This window comes from Lagopus muta, chromosome 3 (assembly GCF_023343835.1).
Source record: "Lagopus muta isolate bLagMut1 chromosome 3, bLagMut1 primary, whole genome shotgun sequence".
Classification (NCBI taxonomy): domain Eukaryota; kingdom Metazoa; phylum Chordata; class Aves; order Galliformes; family Phasianidae; genus Lagopus; species Lagopus muta.
The window spans coordinates 13632408-13658464 of record NC_064435.1 but is presented as its reverse complement, the minus strand read 5'-3'; the positions used below and the strand labels follow the sequence as shown (position 1 = coordinate 13658464).

The window sequence follows — 26057 nt, the reverse complement described above, 5'->3', positions numbered from 1 at the left end:
GACAAATCTATTGCTATCATCTGTTCTGAGGTAAGGAAGTTCTACAGGGACAAACTGTCATTATGCCTTCCCAACACCCTGGGGTTCATGTATTTGTGAAATGAAAGCGTGCAGAGAAGAGTACCTGAGCATGGTGAGTGTATTAGCAAATGGGACCAACACATCATACAGTTTAGGACTTTACACTGCTTCAGATTCTCCAAAAACTAAGGGAAACACGTTTTCACACAGAGGAAAAATGATTTTGACCATTTACTTCCAATTTAGGTAATCTCATTCTACATGGCATTACACATGCAGTAAGAAAAGCAGGTGGTTCCTTGAAGATGGGTAGCAATCAGTATCACCAACTCTCCTATGTAAGATGGAGGCGTTACTATTAAAGCCATTTTCCTTTTAAGTTCTTTCCTCTAAAGGAAAGCTAAAGGGAAATAAAACAGTGCAGTCCTTTTGCAAAAACAGAAGTTCTCCAGCTACAGATACACATGTAGCTTTTCTTATAATGGGCATAACAAATCTTCCCACAGAGGAAGCTTAATCACAAAGGCTAGTGAGAAACCATGATGATGAACTTAAAACTGCAAACAAAACTGCAAATAAAAAATAATTACAAGAGACTACTGCATTTATAAGACATTCCCAATTCATTACAATTTTATTTGTATGTTTTACAAATTTTATTTTGTTTACAATGTTTGATTTTTTTTTCCAATTCTTAAAGTTTCATGTTGCAAAATATACAAAAAAGAATGGTATTTTCAAATTAAATCAACAGTAGCAGAATCACCGCTTCAACTCTATGTCTGCATCTTTCACACAAAATCTGGCTATTTATTTTGACCTAAAAAGTAACTAACATGAATGGCTCTGGAAATCCTCATTGTTGGGAGTTTGTTTTGTCAGTGGTTGTTTTTAAACCTCACAGCACATCCCAGCACTGCAGCAGACCACAACCTACAGGTGGATAAATCATCCTGCTTACAGCTTGGTATTACTATCATAACACATTTCTCTGTAGGATCACTTGCCATGAACTACTCAGCAGTGTGTGAATGTTTGCATGCTCGCATAACATGTATTTACTCCATCAATAAGGATTTAATTATATTATCTGGATACTTGATTGAAGTGCTGTTTCACAACGAAGCATGCAGTACATTTAGAAAGCGCAGTAAGTTTGGTTTTATAACTGCATTATCACCTATCATTTTCCTGTGTCTATGTAAGTTCACCTAGAACGTTTCAGAACAGTAACCACAATCCAGCCAAAAGCTGCAAATTAAGAAAAAGGAACCTTCTCACTGATGAAACATGGAAGATTTGACTTTTCCTGGCAAAGATTAGAAATTCTGAATTTTTCTATACTTGAAAATTGATCTGAGTCAACAGGAAGCAACTCTTACTAGTAGCCTCATGGTGGAGCTACTAACAGAATAAATTACATTTTCTTCTAGGTACCTTGGACAAGTGTATCTACAATCCCACCCATCCTTCCATGCCTCTTCACCTTGATTTATATCACAGCCATACTTCTCACTAATCGTGACCATTTCTTTCTGAGAATCAACCACCTTTACCCAGCTGTTCTATTTACTTTTTTTCTTCTAGGACTACAATTTCATACACATTTCACAGAAATACAACTAAGAAAAACTGGTTATGATTATCTGCAGACAGATGCATACGATTTCAATGTAAAGACAGAAAAAAAACATTGAATTTCAGCACTTTGACAACTGCTCTTTTAATACTCATGGAAGACATCACACTTCTAAATATTCCAAATGAATTCAGTATGAAATACACATATTTTAAGTCAGGTAGCAGCAGCATTGATTCCAGCACAAAAACCGGTAGTATTACATCAATGTTTCATAATATTAAAATATATGATTAAGCATTTGTTGGATTCTGACTTTCAAAATTAGGCCAAAGTATGTATTTCCATACAAGTATACACCAGAAAGAACATTGCATAGCAATAATCCAACCTCTAGAAACTATCAGTTAGTGTGCCTTTGTGCCAGTAAAAGTATTCAGTAAGTTCACCAGTAATGTGCCTTTTTAAAATTTCTTATTTATTCTTTTCTGTTTCCATCCATATGTTTTATAAGGATCTCTACTTTACATTCTTAATGTTAATTTTGTATCTAAACAAAAAATGTCTTCCTTCTTCAAAGAAGGCCACTATCTGGCTGTTGAATATTTAACTGCAGACCAACACTGTATTTATCTTGCGCCCTGTTCAACTTAACACAAAACAGAGCAGGAATCTGAATTCACGTAAGACAGACAGATGAATTTCAGAACTTCAGATTTCTCAACAGAGGCGCCAAGGAACTACCCAGTGAAACAAAAAAAAAAAAAAAAATGTACTTTGGCTCTGAAAAATATTAAATAGAAGTCTTTTATTTCTGCCACTTAATGAAATCTGGAAAAATCTCTTGTGGTTTTCATGTCTGACATCTCAATTTCAACAATTATGAAAGCCTTCTGCAGTCTCCATCTACAGACTAAAATAATACCGCTTTCCTTTCAAATCAGTCAAGTTAAAAATACCTGGCAAACATTTTTAAGAGGCTACATAATCAAGCCAACTTAAGTACTGTGGTGAATTTTGACCCATTTTCAAATCCTTTAGTGTCTAGCAGATTTCTTTCCTATTCCATCCACACAACCTCACCTTTGCAAGGCAGAAGCAGGCTAGCATTCTCACTCGGTAGAAGCACTGCTCCTGTTCTAGTATATCAGTCAGTGCAAGTCGTGATGCTGGTGTAGGGAACTTTTCCAATGCCAGAATGGCTTCTTCTTGTGCAACCACATCTCTCTCATATCGAAGCTGATACTGCCACATGAAATCAGATTGTTCAAACTCTACCTTCCTCAGTACCGACATATCAGGGTCTATTCTTATCCAGAGCAAAGGGGAATCAGCACTAAGACAGACATGAAAAACGTTAATAGCCTACAACATTTCAAGGCTGTAGAATGCCAAAAGATGTTTTGATTTTTGAATTATTTTCAAATTATTAAGTATATTTGAAATGCCCAGGAACTGTAAAAGAATTGAGGTTAGAAGGAACTTTTGAGAGTCACCTCATCCAGTGTTCTGCTCCTAAGATGGCAATTCTACAGACTCCCAGGGCAACTCTCCAAATCCCAAACATGTCAGTGTATGCTGCACTTCACTGTTTTTAACCAACAGACATTTATTTGTGATAAACTACTATGTAATCTCAATACATTTCAACCTTTGTCCTCAGGCACCAAAGCTGTCAGAACCGAGCAGCACTTTTCTGAGAACGTTAGCAGATAAAGTGTAAGTGCTTTGCATAAAGTCATATGCCTTTTCAAAGGCAGTTCTAAGAAGAAATTAGGATCTAAGTATAATATACTAGATAACCTGAACACAAAATCAAGTTACCAATACTTAATGCTAAAGGCTGTTAAATACAATTTAAAAATCTATTCAAATGTCTGTTGTTAATATAGGAGTTATAACAGCAATTTGCGCAACAAAATGATTCCCTATAAAATTATTCATATTTTACATGAGGTTTATCTTACAAGGAATAATTCAAAGAGTAAACTGCTCTTCTTCAATGAGACACCATTAGTTTCCATGAAGAGTCTACTTTGATCAGTCACTAAACAAACTATCAACACCTTCAGTGCCTCTAAAAGGAACACTGCTCCAAAACTAGAAGGGTAAAACAAATATTCACATTGAGCAAGATTTTGCTTCCATGGAGCAAAACGTTTTCAACTGACCTCACCCAGCAGATTCTTCTCAGTATGAAACATTTCACCACTCATTTGTAATTGAAAATGATTTTTTTTTTTTTTTTTAATTAGCCAAAGAATTCAGGAACTTGTCTATCTTAACGCTAGTTAAATATTCTTTATCCAGTTCCAACAAGTGATCTGACTTATGACTTGAAATCTGCCAGTCATACAATGAAGCACAACTTTATTATCTAATTCTTTAAAAAACACACAACAGGAACAAGGCTCTGTCTCACACTGAAAACATCAGCAAACAAACTTACTCCATAGCAGAAAGATCCATGTCCACCTCCTCTCCATTCATCAGTGGAATCTTTTTCTTCTTATTTCTATTTAAAAGAAAAAAAAAAGGAAACGTAATCAACAAAAAAGGTTGTTCAAAAAATTATTATACTAGATAAGGTACGCTTAAAAATGCTGTAGTATTGTGTGTAATTTATCACACCAAAAAATAATGCTCTCCCCAATACACATAAAAACCAGTTGAGCTGTGCATTAGTTTTCTTCAGAAAATAGTCATCAATACTTTCTGGTTGCTTTGAACTCAGCTCCCACAGTAGTAAGAAGTACACATCAAATAAACAAAGAAGGTAGCTACTAAAACGTATCAAAAAACTGAGAATTCATGTAGACAGTAGACTATTTTCCTTGCTTATTAGGCTTAAGGAATAGACTTGGGACTCAACTGAAAACTATGTATGTTTTTCATGAGCGAAGATTCTCCCATGTGAGGCATCCCATTCAAAAGCATTTTGAACTGTTTCATGAACTATTAGAGCCTTAACTTCTTCTCCCACACAAACAAGTTCTTTACAGAACTCAATGTCCTCGACATTTTTACTTATCTATACTAGCAAGTAATTTTTAATCCTTACCTTCTGCTTTTAGAATGGCAAGGTATATCGTGTTTAAGACTGTTTTCTTCAATCTGTAATGTATGGTTAAACGATCCATCAAGTTCTTGAACTGTCACTTTAAGAGGGCCCTTAAAATTGAAAAGATTATTACCATTCAAAATAACACCTTTTACTGTTCCCATCATACTTAAGTGTATAGGTACAATATGGAAAATTGACCTTACCACGTATTTCTGAGTCCCAGGAGATGTGTAGTCTTGTTTTATTTCCAATTCCAAAACATTTCGTTTTCTATTAAATGCAAAGCTACCATAAAATTTGACTACCCCGCTCTGATCTCTGAAAAGCAGTATAGGAAATCTATGGCATAATGCAATAGCTATAAATACAATTCTCAAACTTTTCACTCACTTTTTACACTTGTTTTATGCTTACTCCTAGAATTTCCAAGCCCAAGAAAATCAGGAAATGAAAACATGTTTCTTTCATAAGGATTTTTTTTTACTTTTTTCCCTTTAAAAAGATTTTTAATGTACATTCCTGTACAACATTAAAAAAAAAAAAAGTGAAAATTATTAAAAAAAAAAAAAACAAACAGAAATAACAGGAAAAAAAAAGATACATCAGACCTCCCCGCACTCCCACATCTTTGATATGCTCTCAGATAAATGAACCAAGGAGATCTTCAGAAATTTCACTAAGAAATGTTTTAATATAATTTTGAGGAGCGACTGAAGGAATTGGGGCTGCTCAATCAGGGGAAAAGGAGGCTGAGGGGAGACTTTACTGCTCTCTTCCAATATCTGAAAGGTGTTTGCAGCAAGAGTGGGATTGGTCTCTTCTCACTGGTGACAGGATGAGGGGAAATGGCCTCCAGTTGTGCTAGGGTAAGTTCAGGTTGGATATCAGGAAAAACTTCTTCACAGTAAGGGTTGTTAAGCACTGGAATAGGTTCCCCATAGAGGTGGTTGAGTCACCATCCCTGGATGTGTTTGGATGTGGTGCTCAAGGACATGATTTAGGGGAGGGTTGTTAGATTTAGGATTGTATCATTAGGTTGTGGTTAGACTTGAAGATCTTTAAGGTCTTTTCTTACTTGAGCAATTCTATGATTCTATGATACTCTTCAGTTAATACTACAAGCTGGGGGATGAAAGGATTGAGTGCAGCCCTGCCAAGAAAGACCTGGGGGTACTGATGGAAGGGAAGCTGGACATGAGCCAGCAATGTGTGCCCTCACAGCCCAGAAAGCCAACCGTATCCTGGGCTGCATCAAAAGAAGCATGGCCAGCAGGGCAAGGAAGGTGATCCTGCCCCTCTGCTCTGCGTTGGTGAGGCCTCACCTGGAGAACTGCATCCAGATGTGGAGTCCTCAGTACAGGAGAGACACAGAGCTGTTGCAGCGCAGCCAGAAGGTGGCCACAAACATGATCCAAAGGATGGAACACCTCTCCCATGAGACAGGCTGAGAGAGCTGGGGCTGTTCAGCCTGGAGAAGAGAAGGCTGCAAGGTGACTGCGAGTGATCCACTTACCTCAGACAGCAACACTGACATTTAGACACAGGTGCAGTTTCAGTGTATACAGATAAAATATCTACTTTCCTCAAGTGTTTGGCACATCAAAATATGAAAGTTGGAATAATGTCTTCGCATTTTGTGCACTTTTGATGATTATTCTACAAATATTACTTTTACACTGATTTTTTAGTTAGAAACAGATGCATAGGTGTTATTGGTAGTGAAAATCCATTAAAATACTCTAAAGATAAGCAGCTATTTTTGCTTTCTGTTTTAACAATAAAACATGGCTTTGCTGAAGTCATGTACCATTTTAATCTGCTGCCACAATAACTAAAACTCCCAGTGAAACCAGTTAAATAAAGCAAATTCAAATTTGCCCTCAAAACAATCTAAAACAAGAAACTCTATTTCTTGATTAGTATCACAGACATTTGAAAAACGAACAATTAAAGGTTTATTCTACCCAACTTGGGCCTAACGCAAGCTACCAAGCTATTAAATGCATTAAACTATTAATCTGTGCTTTAGGTTACTCATTCCATGCTGATTTACTGGAAATCACATCTAAAAGTGCACCAGACTATAGCATTTTCCATGTCAGACTTCAGCATATTTCTATGGGCAGTGTCCTCTGGAATCCCTTTAGTATAATTTGGCCTTAAATTCCACCAGAGTTCTTGTGCTTCTTTCAAAATAAAAATCGCAGCTATCATAATCCCTTATGGTAAAGAACACCTCAAATGATAGCATATGCTGAATGACTACAAAAGGACAGTGAACCTGGGTCTCACATCGATTTCTAATTCAAAGAATAATGTACTTAACTGTTTAAAGATATGAAATACCTTCCTTCACATTCCTTTAGTAGTGCCAATAAAAAAAAAAAAATAAAATCATTCTCAATATTAACAATCCAGACCAAGAATAAAAAGGATACACCCACTGCTTTATTAGAGGTTGGATGTCCTTGCCAGAGACATTTGAGATAGATTTCAAAAACCCAGATGTGGAAACCAACATCTGACTCCACATGTGTGACTGGAACTTCTGAGATGAAGCCGTGCTAGCCAGACTCAACAGCTTGTTGAAAACCTAAAATGATAAAAAAGTTATTGTTTTAATTGAGCACTTTAATGCACAAAACAAGCTTTTCTTTCCTGTTTATGTGCAAATAAACTAGAACTAAATAAAAAAAACACAAAACCTCATCACCTGGCTTCCAAAAAAATATGAAACCATAATGCAGAGGTTAACAAGTATGCTAAGCAGCTTTCTAGGAGTTTCCTGTTTGTTCTGTAACTTAAGCTGGCACATCACATACTGCTTTACTATGTATGGCTTAATATCAAAATTAGGAAGAGTCCGCACATTTTCCAAAATTATCTACAGTAAAACAGATCATGGAATATATCTGCTTTTTAGAAACAAAGCATTGAGGTTCTTCATTTACCTTTTTGCTATTGTTCTAGGTGTTTTTATATATTACAAAGAATAATTTAATTTTTTTTTTAAGGAAAGCTTTCAATCTCCTGTGTTTTCAGCCTGACAACAGCTGCTGTTAATAGCTTTCAGCACATGGGTGTCCAACCCTTCAGCTTGCTTGCACTGCATTGCGTGAAGATAAATTATCATTGGTCTCATAAAAAATATATAATATAGTTAATGTATAAGGTAACAGAACTCCTTTTTTAATTAGTATTTTTATTAAAACATAAAAAAAGAGGGCAACAAAAATATATATAAAACTGACAAGTTCGACATATTTTACCAGATGCTCAAACAAGATGTGCTTTAAAAAAAAAAAAAAAACACGAAAAACTACATGTTTTCTATTCCACTGCTTCTTCCAGTATGAAGATTTCTGCTCCCCCTACCATGGAGGATTGATATAGTGGAAAGAGCAGAAGCTGGATGCTCATGACTTCATTTATAATTTGATTACATCAACTACAGAGACTAGCTATGAGTCAGTAAAACAGGTTCTCAGTGTTATAAATAGTCACAACAATTCAAAGCAAAGGAATACTTAAATATTAAGAGAATAAGCAATATATTAAAAATATTACTAATTATACATAAGAGTATCAGTGAACCTTATTCTAACAATTTTATATTTGTTCTATACTTTTGAAATTGAAAATACAAATGGAATCCTACCATAAACTGATGTGATCTTTTTTAATCTCCATTTTATGAACAGAAGCCACCAATAAAGACAGGAAGTTCTCTGTATGTCACAAAAACATTTAAATACTGACCTGTAACATAAACTCCATGCTGATCCTATTCTCAATCAGTCTCATGACAAGATGTGCTTTACACTGGAACATAGTGTAATATTCCCAGGACAAGGTATGGGGGTGTTTAATAGAAAAATGTAAATGTGATGCAGGGCTGAAAAATAACAAGAAAAAAAAAAACAAAAAACATTCTATTTTGCAATTTATGGAAAGAAAACTAAAAAACTTATTAGCAACAAAAATTACAGATACAGCAACCATTAGGATCTCTTCTATTACTTTAACACTATTATTAATTATGATGTTTTAAATGACTGTACAGAAAGGTTGCAGGGGTGCACATACAGAATCAAGCAAGTGCTGTACAGAAAAGTAATGCAAGCTGTACTGTAACTTCTCTGAAAGACACTGATGGAGTGAAAAAACACAGCAGGGAATCCCTGACTTGAGTCTGGAAACTACTCATGACTTGACATTCTACCTGCCCCACTTCCATTTAAAAGTACAAAATACTAACATTCACAATCAAGTAAACAATTGCTCTTCTTGCTTAAAGAAGAGGAGGAGTTTTAAGATTCATAGCAGACTTTCACGTGATGAGCCAGAGGAATTACTTTACTTTTGTTAGCAACTTTACGCTTTCAATACTTTGGAAAATGGATGCCTTCTAAATCAGATCTCATGCCAAAGAAGGCTTTGCAAAGCACTATGTTAATGCTGCCACACCGCTTCCATAGCTTGAACTTCCCGTGGTGCTCAGTCACAACAGCTGTGTCTAAAGCGAAATATTTCAAATGGTTTAACTTCATTCCATATCAGTAAACAGACAGTGAAATCCTGAAACTTTTAAAAATAGAACTTAGTGGCTGTACAGCAATAAAACACAAAAAAATTAATTTTGGGGTGTTTTGAAGTTTTACCTTCCAGAACATAAGCAGACCTATAGTCTAGTTTCAAAGTAGAAGAGTAACTGTACCTCCCTAGAAAAATAAGACCTTTCTGCCCCTTTTCAATTATTTGAGAAGGCGAGTCTGAGTTTATTTTAGTGATGAACCAAAGTTGAGGAAACTGTATTTTATTGTGCTTGACATTTGAACTTTTTTCTATGAACTAATAACAAGCATCTTCAAAAATGGACCCATGCCATGTCAGGCCAACTTCTTAAGAAGAAGGAATCCAGACTTATTTTATGTTGGCTGATGGAGAATGACAAATTAGCCACTGTAATACAGAAAATACCAGCTGCTTAACATTCCTGAGTTCAAAATAGGGTTGTCCTGTGATTCTCACTTACAGATCACCTAACTAAAGCATTTCAGGATGGATCAGATAACTTGTCCAAAGATTTTATGACACTGCAAGACAGAATGAATTAATTAAAGAATTGTAACAAAAACAACAGGTAGAAGCTTGATCTTTCATGCCAGCTATCTCTGGAAAAGACAACGTCTAGAATCTTCAAAGACCTATGAAACAAGTACTTTTAATTTTAATCTTTCCATGCACTTCAATGTTGTATGCCAGTAAGAAGCATTTTAACAGCACAAAATACCAGCACTTGTCTTCTTAACTGCAACTCTTAAGATTTCAGGAGATGGCAAGGACCAAGACAGTCACAACACCTCAGTATTCTTTTCCTATCCTGTTATTTAATGGGAGATTTCCTCGGCTTCACTCACAAATGTCAGTATAAATATAAGATTAAAAAAACATATGTATTTCTGAATCTAAGCAATACTACCCATTCTAAGTGTACTGAATATATGAATAAGAACATGCTTAGGTTTACTACTTGCTCTTTCCTGTTGTTTAGAAACTACTGAAGTCTTCCATATCTAACCTGCCCTGTTATTCTGAACATTTCTGTATTGTAGGGTAAGGAAGGGTTAGCAACCATGACACCGAAATGCAAAAAGGAAATTGAGGTTGTGGCTCAGACATTACATAATAATTTGGTCTTGGTATAAAACTATTTGTCCAGCTTCAAAATACTTACTTGATTGACTTTGGTAAAATTCTTACAAATTACAACCAAGCTAGGGACCACATTCTTGGCCTTCTTAAATTTACCAAGTGTTGATTGATTTTGTTACTGTTTATAGTATTCAACAGCAAATCAAAACAGACTGGTTCATTTGAATTTGAGAGTTGTCATTTGTATTTCATTCCATTGTAATGTGTTTCTTCCCACTGAACTTTTCATCATTCAATTCTTAAAGCTGTTATCAAATTATCATCAAACAGGAATTAAAATTAGCAATATGGGCCTAGAACCTTTGTCAAAGTGAAAAGTGAATTAGTTCTTCCATTAAAATTTAGAACACTCATGCTCTTGAGCACACATCAAATGATTGACCCCTAATCCTACCCTAAACCTGTAAATATGCTTCTCCCACTTCAAATACATCTATTTAACATCTCTTGAAGCTTTTAATTTTGTGCTACCACAAAAACTGAAGAAAATCAAAATCAGAAAGGGAGAACACAACATGAAAGTGTAATGAGGATTTTGAAACATTCATCTACAGAAGTGTTAACCTGAAGTTTATTTTCTTTTGTTCTCCTAGGCTATGGAATTTTTTTCTTTCAGAAGAAATATTCTGAAGAGCAAAGTTGTTGTTGCAATATATATGAAAAGAATTTGAGATAGCTGTTCTGTGCAGAAGTTAATTTGTATGAGAAGTTACTTTTTTCTGGATATTTCTTTCCATATTTTAATTTAGTTGAAAATAGGATTATCAACCAATCTAATTTTTATTCTGATTATTGTAAACTGAAACTGCAATAACGCAAATATAGTTGGCAGGAAACATATAACAACAGGTAAGTGTAACAAAGAAATGCAAAATATATGTTGAACGCAAAAACAGCAAAGAAAAAGAAAGCTAACTGTACTCTAAAAAAGCCTAAAGATTACTAACCACTCTAGAAATAGCTCAGGCCAAAATTCTGGCTCTATCTTCCCTCTCATCCTTTTACTAAGAAGTATTTTTTAACAGTATGAAAAACATTCATTATACTTAATTCCCTTCAAGATTTAAATTGAAAGAAAAATAAAACAACAGTGATACAATATGCTCAAGATACTTTATGAGACTGGTAATATATGCCTTGGGCAGCTGAAGTTCTTCAGCCTTTGGCCTTACGCCGCACAACACACCCAAGGCATATATTAATGGCCCCATAAAAACATACCCTGTAATGACTTGCGGCTAAATAAACATACTTGTCTTTCTCTTTTCCTCCTCCGAATATTGGATGCAGCAGAACTCCTCCGGTCTTCAGTTCATATGCCACTATTTGATCCAACTCCTAAGAAGTACAGCACATGTAAGCGAGCATAATTTTGGAAAGCACAGAAATTAGTTACAGAAGATAGGGAAGCTTTCAGCATCATTGTTCAAGCCACACCTCCTAAAGAAATACGTTTACAAACACAAACTAACATTTTAAAACCATTGATCTTCCTCAGCTTGGCAAGAAATAATAAGACAGTTGAAACTGGCAGTTAACTCTTGCTCTCGATCTTGATTGTGGGTCGACCTACAACACCTAAATCTATAATAATCTAAACCTAATATCAACACATCTGAAGAATATTATTGTCCTCTGAGTAAGTTTCTTCTGATCCTTTTTTTTTATTTGAATGTTTCCACTCAGAGTAAAGTAATACTGGGTGCTGCTACATAGGAGACTGCAGAATATAAAAGCTCACCTCACCTTGACCTACATCCAAGCCAGACAGAAGCAGGCTCTGTGTCTGAATTTGTGCGCTGCTGTGCCCATGTTAACAAGCACACTTAAGGCAGGATGTTTGCTCACTGTCATCCAACAGTCAACATGGCTTCTGGATCAAATCAGGTCAGTTTTAGCATAAGGAGAGTGAACTGTTGTCTGCAATCCAATGTTAGACAAGGAATTTCCAATGTTAACACATTTTGATGTGTATTGATTCCTATCAATTTGCATCCTTTTGTATGCTAATAATACATTAAAAACAGTAAGGGAAGCTGTGACAGCAGCATTTCTCAGTTCTATGTGGAAGCACTTAACTAACACATAGGGAAAGAACATGAACATTTAATACTCAGAAGCAACTCTGCACCCAGCACTGGACTCTGGTGTTCAATAGTACAACCATGTTTAGCACAAGACTGGTGAGGTGAACATGCCTTGGGCAACCATTCAGGTAAGGATAGGGTATTGGGTACCTGCGTGGGTAAGAGAAGTAATTAAAGCCTATTGGTAGAAAAAATGTGACAAGATGAAGAAGATACACATCTTTCTATAAATGAATGTCACTGAAAAGACTGAAGAGTCACTGCTGTTATGACTATTAAGTTCCTGTCTCACACCATTACATTTAGAAATATAACCAACAGAGAGAACTTTCTTTTCCAGTACAGGTGACTCTAATGGCAAAAATAACCTGAATGAAAATAAAAAGCTATCAACTTTCACCACAGACATTGAAAGTTTCAGGTCCAACAATCCCAACAAGCTCCCCTTCCCCTCTCCAAAATCATCCACAGTATGTTCTGATTCAAAAGAAGGTACATGCAATCTTGCAATATGCAGGCACAGAAATATCTGAGCACCAGAGTGTCATCTCTTCACTCATCATACACAACTGGTCAGAAGCAAGACTGCACTGTATCTCTTTCAAAAAGTTACTTGGTTTACTCTTATCACACATTCATACTGTTTTTTAACGCGTTCCTTGGGAAAGTGAGCTAATTATAATATGAACAAAGAACAGAAGTGTAAAGACAAGTAGTTGAGGGTAAGTAACTCTTCTTGAATGAATTCCTCAGTCTTATCCTTAAAGTCTATCCATATCCTAGAATATGAGAAAACTGCCAAGCCCATACAAAACGAAGTATACTTTCCTGCTCATCAGATTGATCACAGAAGAATGAAATAAAACACAGAACATTCATCAAAACTTTCAATGGTCCTCAAGTTACATCAGTCTGGGGAAATGATGCTTGTCAGTCTACGCGGCTTGCTCAGAGACTTGCAGTCAATGGCTCAACATTCAAGTGGAGACTAGTGACAAGTGATGTTCCTCAGGAATCAGTGCTGAGACTAGTGTCATTTAACAACTTTGTAGGCAACACAGTGGGATTAAGTGCACACCTCCCAAGTTTGCAGATGACACCAAGCTGAGTGGTGCAGTTGATACACTAGAGGGAAGGGATGCCACCAAGAGGGTCCTGGAGAGACTTGAGAGGTGGGCCCATGTCAACCTCATGAAGTTCAACAAGACCAAGTGCAAGGTCCTGCACCTGGATCAGGATGATCCTAAGCACATACAGACTGGGGGGAGAAAGGCTTGACAGCAACCCTGAAGAGAAGGATTTGGGGGGTGTCAGTTGATGAAAGACTCAACATAAACCAGCAACAAATGTGTGCTTGCAGTCCAGAAAGCCAAACGTTTCTTGGGTTGCATGAAGAGAAGTGTGACCAGAAGGTCGAAGGAGGTGATTCTGCCCCTCTACTCTGCTCTCATGAGACCCCACCTGGAGTACTGCATCCAGTTTTGGGGCCCCCACCATAAGAAAGGCATCAAGCTGTTGAAGCAAGTTCAGAGGAGAGCCATGAAAGACAAACAGAGGGCTGGAGAATCTCTCCTCCAGGGACAGGCTGGAAGAGTTCACTCTTCAGCCTGGAGAAGGCTCTGGGGAGACCTTATAGCAGACTTCCAGTACCCAAAGGGGGCCTAGAGGAAAGCTGAAGAGGGACTTTTTATAACGGCATATAGTAACAGGATGAGGGGAAATTCTTTACTGTGAGGGTGGTGAGACACTGGAACTGGTTGCCCAGAGAAGTTGTGGGTGCTCCCTCCCTGAAGGGTCTCCCTGGAAGTTTTCAACACCTGGCTCAATGGGGTTTTGAGCAGCCTGGCCCAGAGGGAGGTGTCCCTGTCCAGAGTGGAGGGTGTGAAAAACCCTGTGTGAAAAACTTCCTCCTAATATCTAACCTAAACCTCCCCTGTCTCAGTTTAAAACCATTCCCCCTTGTCCTACCACTATCAACCCATGTAAACATTCTACGATTCTATGTTTTTCTAACAGGATAAACCACTATGATATGTATATTATCAACTGACTTGAGAGAAACTTCAACAGATATTCTTCTACTGTTTTACTATAAAGCTAGTATTTAAATGAGGCCAAAAAATACCTGATCCACTGCTGATCTAAAACCAGAGCCTTTCTAAGGTACAGGAACATCACAGTATTACAACTTCAGTTCACCAAAAAGATCTCCTTACGAATTTTGCATTCTATTTTATGTCTATTTAAAAAGAACTGTTTCTCTGTTAATTTTTTCCTGTCTGTGAGCAAAAACTCAAGAAAAAAACAATTGCACAAAAAAAAGATGAAATCTACTATTTGTAAGATAGTTGCAGAAACATACTTTGGTTAATATATTTGGTGTTTAGCTTTAAACTTTGATACTACATCCACAAATTACAATATAAGTAGGAAATACTATTATGTTATTACCTGTTTAATCCAGTGGCGATATTCATTAACACCAAAAGTTTTTTTCATCCAAAGGCCATATATGTAACCAGAGATTCCCTTTAGCACCCATTCATCTGACCTATAATGAGAAAGAACCACTAATTATGACACTTCAGAAAGTATTTCATAATGGATGGTATTTTTAACTAGCTCAAAATAGCCACAGGTTTCAGCAGGTTATATAACATTCTCTAAGTCAATAGAAGTCTGATGAGCTGTGAACCAATTTATGTAACTTGGCCCCTGGATGGGTCCGATGAAACTGAAGAGCCAGTGAAAACTCAACTTCTACCACAGAAGTCCACATTAAAACATAAAAGCAAACTACCTCTGAAACCATAACAAAACAATGGAAATAGATAGGAAAGTTAAAATGTCTCCTAATCTACATGATCTTAATTTCTTGATACCTCTCTCAATGCAATGGAGAACATTTGGACAGCAATGAGACAAAATACCTACCTGCACAATTCAATGGACACCTACTTACAAACACCTTTAGAGTTACGTCTTAAGCGAGAAGAACGCGGAGAAAAACCACAAAATGAACATGAGCTGGAATCCAAAGCAAAAGAATGGCAGATCTCTGACAGAAATTCTCTGGTAATAATCCTCTATGAATGTACAGCTCCCAAAGCACAGCACAGTGAGTAAAATAATTTGAGAGAAGACACATTTAACCTCTACAGTTCTCTGAATGTACACATCTCACATTCCTGTTCTAAGGGAAAAAATAAAGGTATCCTGGATTTTCATTTACTGAGATGGTTTTATTATTCTTCTGCTTGTTCTACAGTTACTTCTTCACTTATATTTCTGGTAAAATACAATAGACAAAACAAATTTCAGTTCCCTAAATTTCCCTTTTTCTAGTGAGTTCCACAGGAAAATACTTACCAGGACATTCTGGATATAAAACACCCAAAAAACTGCTGGGCCAGGGCTTGTGCCAAGCACCTCCTTGTCAGTGGAGTTTCATCTATAATCATTGCGCTGTGCAAGAGATTTGTGCTGGACCCCATAAGAAGAGAATAACACAGTATGAACACAAGCTCAAGCAAAGCAACGCCCCCCAGAAATAAATAAATAAAAAAGAGACCTTGTTTTAAAAGCCAAAACAAATACACTATTTCTTTCACTGGCTTTCCAGCAAGAGATCAGTTTTTTTTTTGTTTTGTTTTGTTTTTTTAAATAACATTAATCTGGGCAGATCTGCTATTATATATACACAGAATTTATCTTTTATAGAGCCAAAGTAGTTGAATTGGTGAAAATCTTTTGGATTCATACTACCCTCTCCCAGCTGAAGAAAAACAAAACATAACGGAATGTCTACAATTAAGCTGATTTTAAATATTTCATGCATGGTGCTTCTAAATCAGAAAACCTCTGCCCATTTTTTGTTGAAGATGCGAATCCAACATCTTTAAAAAATATATAATTAGAAATGCTGTTAAAAGTCTGTCGGGTCAACAAAAGACGGTTTTTTCATACTAAGAAACCCAAAACTCAGGCTATAAAAATAATAACATCAGGTATTTCCCAATAGTCTTAAAGTTTCTATGCTTACGGATTCAAAAAGCATCATTTTCTCAAATACTAACCTGAAAATACTCATGGATGCATAAGCAGCTACTTCAACATACGCTTCGTCAATAAAAACCGTCTTGAAGCAGGAGTACGGATAGCGGCAGGTCAGAATCTCCTCATAAAACTCAAAAACCTCGTGAAGGTATGACGTGGTATGTTTGAGCAATGGAAGTAGTTGTGGCAAGCAAAAGTGAGTCACCTACAAAGGAAAAAAATTGGTACAGAACTGGTGAATATGTATAAATCCATTTACATCAAATTAATTAATGAAAGAGAAAAAAAACCAAACAAAAATGGTATGACTACCACAAATCTAACAGAAAAAAAAACCACTTTCAAGCCATGATAGTAATTATAACGGCAGAAAAGTGCACCAGGATATCTACCTACACTGTGAGAGTAACAACAGTTGTCTTTAAAAATGTGTTTAAAGTTGACATCTACCTACTGATGTCTATCATTTAACATGACATTTTTTTTGTGACTTTGTAGTCTAGTGTCTTCAGGAGTATTATTTTTCTCTTACATGATAATGAATGAGACATATAACATCTAGTGAACCAGTGTTATCATTTACAAGATAACCTAATAGAGCTGAAGCTATAAGTAACCTTCAGTATTACTGTTTTCTCCAAAAGTTAACTTCAGCACAGAAATGAAGTTTAGAATGGTGCGTAATGTCAACTTTATACAAGTCTAACTATAAAAATTTATCAGTTTGCTCTTCTTATAGACTGATTTTTTTATTTTTTTTTTAAATAGTAGCTACCTCTTTACTAAAAAGAAAAGGAGACATCTGTGAAGATTATTACCTCATGCATGTATGGATCAACAAGAATTTCAAAAGGTCCTATGGCTAGGGAGATGTTAGAAGCAGCAGTTGGAATTGCCAGCATATAATGAAATGTCTTCTTTCTCATATCATGGGTATACACAGTTTCCACCAAATCTCCGTTTGAAACAGCCACCATTGCAGCATCCACAGTATACTCAAGTTTCCAGGTACACAACTCAGAATATGAATCAACGCAAGGAAACCAAAATCTAGAGAAATCAGCATGTGGGAAAGATGGTTAACAATTATGTTTATGTTTCACAAATGATATTTCTTTCAAGTTCCAAACTGTATCTTTTAATATTGTCAACACCGGCACACTTCTACTATACGGGAATGCGGATTAATAAACACTGCTTTCACAAAGCACTGCAAATTTCTTTGCCATTAACTCCCGACCTGTAATGACTAGAAATCCTCATGGTAAAGTGCTATTTCACACTGGTGAGCTTCTTTCAAGCAGCAATTCAGTTTTCAAATGTTCAGTTTTACCAAGAATTCAGAGAAATTGTCATTCCAAACACCCACAGTTTGAGATTAAATAGGAACTGTAGCCTAACATTCAAAGACAGTATTCTTACCTTGTAGAATTTTGATAACCACATGAAAAGACATGAGCACCTCTTTCTGCCATGCTGCCTTCCATGTTGGGTACCACAAAATGAAGACCTCCTTTTGGTTGGTCCAGAGAAAAATTTATGTGCACCTTTAGGACTTTCAACTCTGCAGCATCAAGACAGAAATCAGAGTACATACATAACTTATGTGAAAGTTATTTCAGAATAATCATTCAGTTTCAAACTACTGGTCTTTCAAGATTATCTGCTTACTTCCTCCTCCTTACAGGTGCATCTTACAAATACATGAGCTTACAAAACTGAGACCTCTTAATTCACAGGATATGAATTTATGAGAATTTTTATTAATTGATAAAAAACTTCAACTGGAGTTGCACTTAATCTTCCTATTCCTCAACAGTAAAGAATCTTTATACAGTTATTGTACCTTTATCGTGATTTTGTTTGTATTCTGCTGAAGTTACACTACTGAAACAATTTTCTACCAAAACTGCAAGTACCAGGCACATTCTAAAAAGATACACTTAAAATTTGCAGTTTTTTAAAACCTCTTATTATATTTAAAGCTTCTCCTGTGACTGAAGTGTCTTTGCTTTGGTTCAGTTTCACAGAAATCTCACCTATGAAGAGACAGGCAAGAAAAGAAATTCAAGCAGATAGAGAAGTTTAGCCAAGAAGTGCAACCATAAACTGGCACTGCAACTTTGAGAAAAAAAATATACTTGGAATATTTTTCTTTCTAGGTTTGCAAGTAACACAACAGGAAGTTTAACTAAAATTACAATAACATAACATAAGTATTTCCCAGTAAGATGTAGCTGACAACACTGCACAAGTGTTTTCAAAGTGAATGTAGCTTTATAAACATGTAAATAGACAGATTCTGGTAAATTATTTTCTTTGTTGACACATGTATACTTTAAGTAGCTTCAAACACTTATAATTTAGCACCCACTACATTCCATTACACCCATGTATACTTCTGGGCCCAGCACCACTCAGAGTTTGTAAAGGGTGCTGCAACCACATTTTACCAACAATCACAAAGTTATTTTTCAGACTTGAGCTGGAAAAAAGAGTGACAACAAAAGAAAACAGTAATCACCATTTCATAAAATAACATAATGATATTTTTATTTATTTAGATCTCCTATTCTCCTATACAAACTCGCAGATAGCAATTGTGTGGCATCTTAAATTAAGCTTTCAGTAAACAGTCTCTACTTTACCATCAACGTGTTTCCAGAGCTCTGAGGGAACCTTAATGCACAGTTCACCATTTCCAGCATCTGGGTCCACAGCACTGACTGCAGCAGCATAGGCATTGGAAAAATAGTTGAGATTCCTCCTGTCAGAAATAGCACTTTAATTCTTAAAGTACACAATGAGCCCCAAAAAACAAAACAAAACAACTTTTAAAGTGACATGATTTCTATACCAAATTTCATGGGTAAAAAGGAAAATACTTTTTGGTCCTTAAAAACAATTTAAAAAGAAAAGATTGCAATAACTCATTTATCTAGGATGCAGACAAATTTCTACAATAGGGTTACAGCAGTTTAAGTGACTACATATCAGTTGACAGCATATTTCATTCCAAAGCAGCATCACTACTTTAGTTGTGACTTGGATTAACTGTTTTCCTATGAAATGACCAGGCACATAGGTGTGCTTACTGCTACAAGCTGAATGCTATCTTCTTATTGTTCAGTATTATCATATTCACATACTGAAAGATACACCAGTCAAGTTCAGAAATAACTTTGCTTTTGCATCTTTATGCTACAGCTCTCATATTCTTTCAAAATGGATTTTTAACTCTGCAAAATTGGGCACGACGTCTCTCTTAATTCTAATCTGCTGGTACACAGATTTCTCTGTGAAGAGAAAGTATTTCAGTTACTCGCCACCTCTGCCTTCCAGAAGGAATCCTGAGCATTTAGCTGTGCACCTCTGATGAATCCAGCAACTGTGGGGACAGAGCTGCAGTCAAGCATAAAGCTCCCTGCAGCGGTGCTGCACAACAATGGAGTAAATTAACTTTTGGCTGTGGACTCCATTCTTCCATGGAATCTCAAGTCTACACTAAGCAGACATGATCTCATTTCAGGATTTTACTTACTTTCATCTAACCACTCTGTATTCACCACCCACCAAGAAAACGGCACTCAACCCAAATTACAGTACCTGACTTGGAAGAATGAAGGTAATTAGCTATGCCAAGACCATTCCAGAAGTCCATATAAGTCAAACACCATGCTTATACTCTCAGCCTTACTCATCTGAAAAACTTAGCCAAACACCAAAATATACTGAGGGCATATTTTCATCCAGTTCTTGATCTTAGGCAGTGATAATGGACACATTCCCTGGTGCCACTGCAAAGACCCAGAATTGCAGGTGTACTCAATTTGTCTACTTAGCTTGAATGCTTCTGAAACGGGACTAAATACAGAAATGCTTCAATCTTAAGTTTTAATACACATCCATGATGTTTTTTTCATAGTTGAAGTGCACCTAAAGGTAGTTGAATTGTGTTTACTGGAATATACTTCAACTATATGATGAATTCAAACCAGCTTAAATTTTTTTGGTAGAGAGCTTTCAGTTGGTTTAACTCCCTGATGTGACTCACCAAGGGCTCAGAGCAGTGCTAATGCTGAGGCATGGGAGACTATCAGGGGCATCAAAACCACCTCAGCTAACACTGTTGTAAGCTATCTTGAAACAGCATCTGACAAAGGCAAATATCATTGGAAAAACTGTCTTTTAAAAAGACTGCATGACTGAAAACTATCTTCTTAATTAAAGAAATTAGCAAGAGAAAACAGTAACACTTTAATAGATTACGATGTCTCAAAGATTTTTCACTTTAATGTAAACTTGTTCTTTTTAATGTAAACATGAAAATTCATGACTGTCAATAGGAGACTCTTTTCCAGTACATCAGTAAGGATTTTTTCCAAGTTTGAGTCTCATGATGAACCTGTGGTTACATTTTAAATCAATGGACTCATAGACAGGAAAAGGTCATGATTTTATAACATGAAAGGTAGACTCCAGAGGGCTTAACATTTTATGGGAAACAGTCTATTCTGATATTTCTATTTTTGTGAAGTGTTCCAGTTCAAATGGGTGATTCATTGTAAAAGGAATCCCTTGAAGATGTAGACCACAGACTAATCTTTTCATAGGTTAGGCTACTCTCCGGATATGACCATTTTAAACAAAAAACAGGGCATAAGCCAGAAGTTACATCCCAAGAAATAAACTTAAGTTTTCCTAATGGAAAGTGTGCGCTGACAGTGAAATAGCAGTATGAATTCACAAGTTTTCCTGGTAGAGTCATTTTATTAACAGAATAGACACAAAACACTGTTAATTACTGACCAAGAATGTGCCTCTGACTGACTGACAATGAGCAATCTTGTAAAGATATTTCTTTAAAGCTACCCACTGATTCTCAATACCTCCATGCCAACTTTCAGCCGCATTCCTCACTACTGGGGGCAGCAGTGCTAAGTAACTGCTATGCAGAGCAAACACAGTTTATAAACAACTTTCTTTCTGCAGTATTTAGCATCAGCTTCATAAAAAAAGATCTTTGCTCCATATGTAATTCACTACTACTTCTACTTTTGTACTTTGCTTCCTAACTACAAATTAGTACTTCTGGAGTCTTGCTCTAAAACATAGTACAGAGCTTAAACACATTGCACGCTATATGTATATATGCTATGCATGTACCTTTCTTATTAATTTATTAATATATTAATAAAACAACAATCTGAATGTATGTCACATTGAAAAAAGAACTTTTCTTGCCCACAGCTAAGTGCTTGCCATCCCCTTTTTCAAAACTTCTCTACACTTCTGCTAGGAAAAGATTAAGCAATGACAAAGTGCATCATGAGTTTACAACTAGAGGAAGAATCCTGCCAGTGGAAATGAAAGTTATTTATTGCAGGAAATCACAAAGCAGCACACACTTTATTCAGCAGTAACTTGTCTGTTTTGTGCATAGGTTAAAGGCTGATCCCTGGCCTTGCAGATGAAAGAATATTACAACACATGCCCCGAAGGCTGTCACAAAGATCTCTTCTGCAGCTTACTGCTGCTTCCATCTAAACCAGCCATCCATATCCTCCAGTGACACTGGAGGATATCAAAATGTTTTTAAGAACTACAAGATTCATGTAAAAAAAAAAAAAAACACAACCAAACAAAACAACAAGTAGATGAATTAATGAATGGACAGGTATACACTGCTCAAGGTTAAAATTATACTGAATAGAGTACATACACACAGGAAAGCAGTATGTGTCCATTAACAAGCTATACAAAGGCATGTCTTCCTTTATATCAAAGCAATACTCAAATGCAATAGTTTCTCAAACATGCACCACAGTTATCACAAATGTGTGAAGCAAATATCCCAGCAAGAGCAGGATAACCACAAACTTCACTTATCAGAGCAAAACATAAGTCTTTTTTGCTGTGCCTATTTAACAGTGTACATTCTCAAGGAAAAATAAAACAAAACAAACAAACACACAGAAGAAGAAAATATCTCCTTTGTTCATTTTAACTGTAAATGGGCTGAGACATGAGTGGTTGTCTCAGTAGTCAAATACAGGCTGTGGGATGTCTGCGTACTACAGCTTGGAAAAATAAATTCATTATACAGACAGAATCAAGAAAGCTAGAATTTCAGTGAAAATAGGGAAGAAGAGGACAACAGAGGCTGCTGTAACACTACAGCAACAGTCTTAGACAAGACCCAAGCAGATATGTTCCAACACTACTTGCAGGCTGGAAGCAGTACTTAAAAGATTCCAGTCTCTTCTTTACATGCACGAGCTAGATGGGATTCTCTGCCACCTTGTGTACAGAGGGCAAACTTATACACACTGTTTTACACTTCACAGTGAACTACTTTATAACTTTCCAATGTTTTTTTTTCAAGACAGCCAGGTACTGACTGTTAAAAAAGCAGTGATGCCCGGAAGACTGAAGAAGAAATCAAAACCTGACATATAACAATCTAATACGGTTTTCAGTTTTATCTGAATGATGTTTTAGACTGATGGACAAACTATCACTGACATAAAAGCTAAAAATACATTTTACGTACTAATTAAAGGTTTATATGAACAGGAATAATGAAAGATAGAAGCTCTCTTTTAAGTTCTGATAGCAATGTGAAAACCAGTCTGCTCTCAGCCTATTGTGTTTCACCTGGCGTGTCTCACCTTCAGATTTCGTTTACTGCTCTTAAACAGGATAATTTGAGGAAGAAATAAAATTTTTAAAAGATATGATGTGCCGCAGTGCCATTAGGATGTTACACAATGTTCTTTCTCCACAAAATGATAACAGTTACACGATTTCATCAATTATCTCTTCTGATTCCTTTCTTAACATAATTGAATGCTATGACTGTTTTAAATGCTACTCTCTCACATCTTCCAGATGATCACAGGAGGTCCCTGCCAATCCAGAAGAGTCTCATTTCATATCAGCCACTGTTAAACAGTTGTAGCACTTTCAGTGAAAGTCCTTTTGCAATTCTGAGAACTGCAAACTCCACCAAGCCATCCAAAAGAAAAAGTGAAAACACGGACATACATTTCAGCAAGGTCAAAAGAGAACACATAGTGAACACTTTCGCCATTATGCTTCTCTTACCAAAAAGAAATGGACATGAGATTTTTACCAGTTTCTTCATCAACAAGTAAAACCAGCTAACACTATAGGTGATGCTTCACAACAAAAGACAACACAACATCCATGTTGTTTTAAACACTTCACTTACTGCTTTGACTCATGGTGACAAACCTCCAGCGTTGGATCGTTATAGATGAAAGCTGCTTCCAAATCATTGACCCTCACTCTGTAAATCCGGCATTGTTTACTGTTCAGTTTGATCCTATTCAGGTTTGCAACTGTGGGAAATATTGTCAGTTCCACGTAGCCCTACGAAAAAACAAATCAACACTTCCTTTAAAATCTTTGCCATGTATTAAAAATAAAACAAATCAAATGCATTTCCAGAAGAAAATCATGGGTAAAATATTAATTCTGTACCTACAAAATAGTATTTTCCTTGTAGACGTCTAAAATACATTTTATTTCATATAATCTAACAGGTGAATTTTCCCAGTCACAAAATACATTATAATAAAAATCAAAACTTGAAAAGGACTGATAACTATATTTATTTTACTGGAAAATATTTGCCTCTGCTGACTAGATATCAAGTTTATTACCAACCTTTTTCTGCCCATGTTTTAGGCTTTGGCATCTAAGCCTGAAAAATGACTCTTATAATCTAAGTAGACTCCATTCAGCCATACATCCACATTCACAAATAGTCTCAAAGCCTTGAGGCCTCTTCAAATCTCATGACGTCACATGCAAGCTACAAATAACTTTACCCCTAACACCAACTAACACTGTTAAAAGTTAATTCTTGACTGCAGATTTCTTTGCAGTATTATCCACTTTCCTTTAGAAAGCTTTTAGAAAGCTTTTCCTCACAGAGGTTAGAACAATCGCTATTACAGGGTATTTCATTTGAGGCATCTCTGTAAGTGACAGACTTAAGAGAAAGCATAAGAAGCTGAAGAACATAATCAGCTTGTGTGTGCAGCTGTTACTTCTAAAATCATGAAGGAAATCCACACTTTCCATTTCTTCTTTCAAATTTTATTAAGACATACTTACTACAACAGACTTTCTCTGAAAATTTATGTTGTTGATACAAACTACCTGGTGAGTCGTGCTGGAAAAAAAAAAATTAAAGTAAGGTTCTGCACAATTATCAGTATTTAAAATAATATTCCAAGAGTTATAAATAAAGAGTGATCATACAGCATATGGTGTAGACAAATTCTGCATACAGCATGCATTTGTAAGGAGAGAATTTGCCATGGCCTATGTCTCTCACTTAAATAATTCATGCTGCATGCAAGGCCAGAAAAGTTCCAATAAAGGCAAAGTGTAGCATCATACCAGTACAAATGGCACTAATAACATAAAAAGGTAATTCCACAAGGTTTTGAATGTTGTGTACATAAATACACAGCATTACTGATAGCTTGAAATCAAGTTCTCATATTTTAGTGATGTGCTGTGGTGCCCCTGTTCAGTGCAGAGGAGTTGGGCTACATGGCCCTCAGAGGTCCCTTCCAACTCTAAGGACTTTGTGATTCTGTGACACTAATATTTGAAATGGGATGCAGCCCTAACACTTGCAATCCGAGGAACCTGGTAAGTTCCTTCTCATACATCATTTACTTAAGTGGGTACTACGTGCAAAAAAAAGGTTACAGTATGCATTTTTACAGTTAAAATGTTATAAAAATTTATTAGACAATTGTGATATATTAATCAAGATCAGTATTGTAAACAAGTCAAACGTATTCACTTAAGTTTTGAGTTGCATATTAGAACTCTTGGTAAATCAAACTCTGATTTTCTAAGAGATAAAATAGTAACTCCAACTTGTAAAAACTTTCAGAGCTTATTTCTGTATATTTTCTGCAGTTGACAGCATCTATTCAACACTTCAGACTACTGACTGAAGATACAGCCTTATACTGATGCAGCTTTTACACCATGTCACACACTGTACATACTCGTGATTGTGCATTAAAAAAGGACTTGGCTTCAACTGAGAGACTTCAATAAAAATCCTACAAGAAAATTATAAAAATCTAGTACTAATGAATTCAAACACCACCTACATACCAAAATCCCTATGATACCATCAGTAGTTCTGTTTAAAATTATACAGATTTATAAGGAAATCATAAACTTATTTAAAAAAAAAAACAACAAAAAAAAGACATGAATCATAGAATAATAGAATCACCTGGGTTGAAAAGGATCACAATGGTCATCTAGTTTCAATACCCCAGTTTCAATACATGCAGGGTCGCCAACCATAGACCAGGCTGCCCAGAGCCACATCCACCCTGGCCTTGAAAGCCACCAGGGATGGGGCATCCACAACCTCCTTGGGCAACCTGTTCCAGTGCCTCACCACCCCCTGTGTGAAAAACTTCCTCCTAATATCTAACCTAAACCTCCCCTGTCTCAGTTTAAAACCATC

General features: G+C 36.1%; 1 protein-coding gene across 3 annotated transcripts in view; it reads right to left on the bottom strand.

Annotated features, from left to right (window-relative positions):
• The window catches only part of TAF2 (TATA-box binding protein associated factor 2), a 56277-nt gene that overhangs the window by 29040 nt on the left and 1180 nt on the right, over positions 1 to 26057 (bottom strand). For 2 of the 3 annotated variants that reach the window (XM_048940808.1, XM_048940810.1), the window contains exons 2-16: positions 24668 to 24722; positions 23757 to 23917; positions 19171 to 19289; positions 17945 to 18086; positions 17341 to 17572; positions 16543 to 16727; positions 15836 to 15949; positions 14918 to 15017; positions 11632 to 11717; positions 8424 to 8559; positions 7103 to 7257; positions 4868 to 4982; positions 4662 to 4771; positions 4050 to 4115; positions 2684 to 2936 (exon numbers count right to left, since the gene is read on the bottom strand). In XM_048940808.1, coding sequence (XP_048796765.1) covers positions 2684 to 2936; positions 4050 to 4115; positions 4662 to 4771; positions 4868 to 4982; positions 7103 to 7257; positions 8424 to 8559; positions 11632 to 11717; positions 14918 to 15017; positions 15836 to 15949; positions 16543 to 16727; positions 17341 to 17572; positions 17945 to 18086; positions 19171 to 19289; positions 23757 to 23917; positions 24668 to 24722 — 2029 coding nt within the window. The remainder of the gene's footprint in view (positions 1 to 2683; positions 2937 to 4049; positions 4116 to 4661; positions 4772 to 4867; positions 4983 to 7102; positions 7258 to 8423; positions 8560 to 11631; positions 11718 to 14917; positions 15018 to 15835; positions 15950 to 16542; positions 16728 to 17340; positions 17573 to 17944; positions 18087 to 19170; positions 19290 to 23756; positions 23918 to 24667; positions 24723 to 26057) is intronic. The other variant, XM_048940809.1, reaches the window with a different exon arrangement.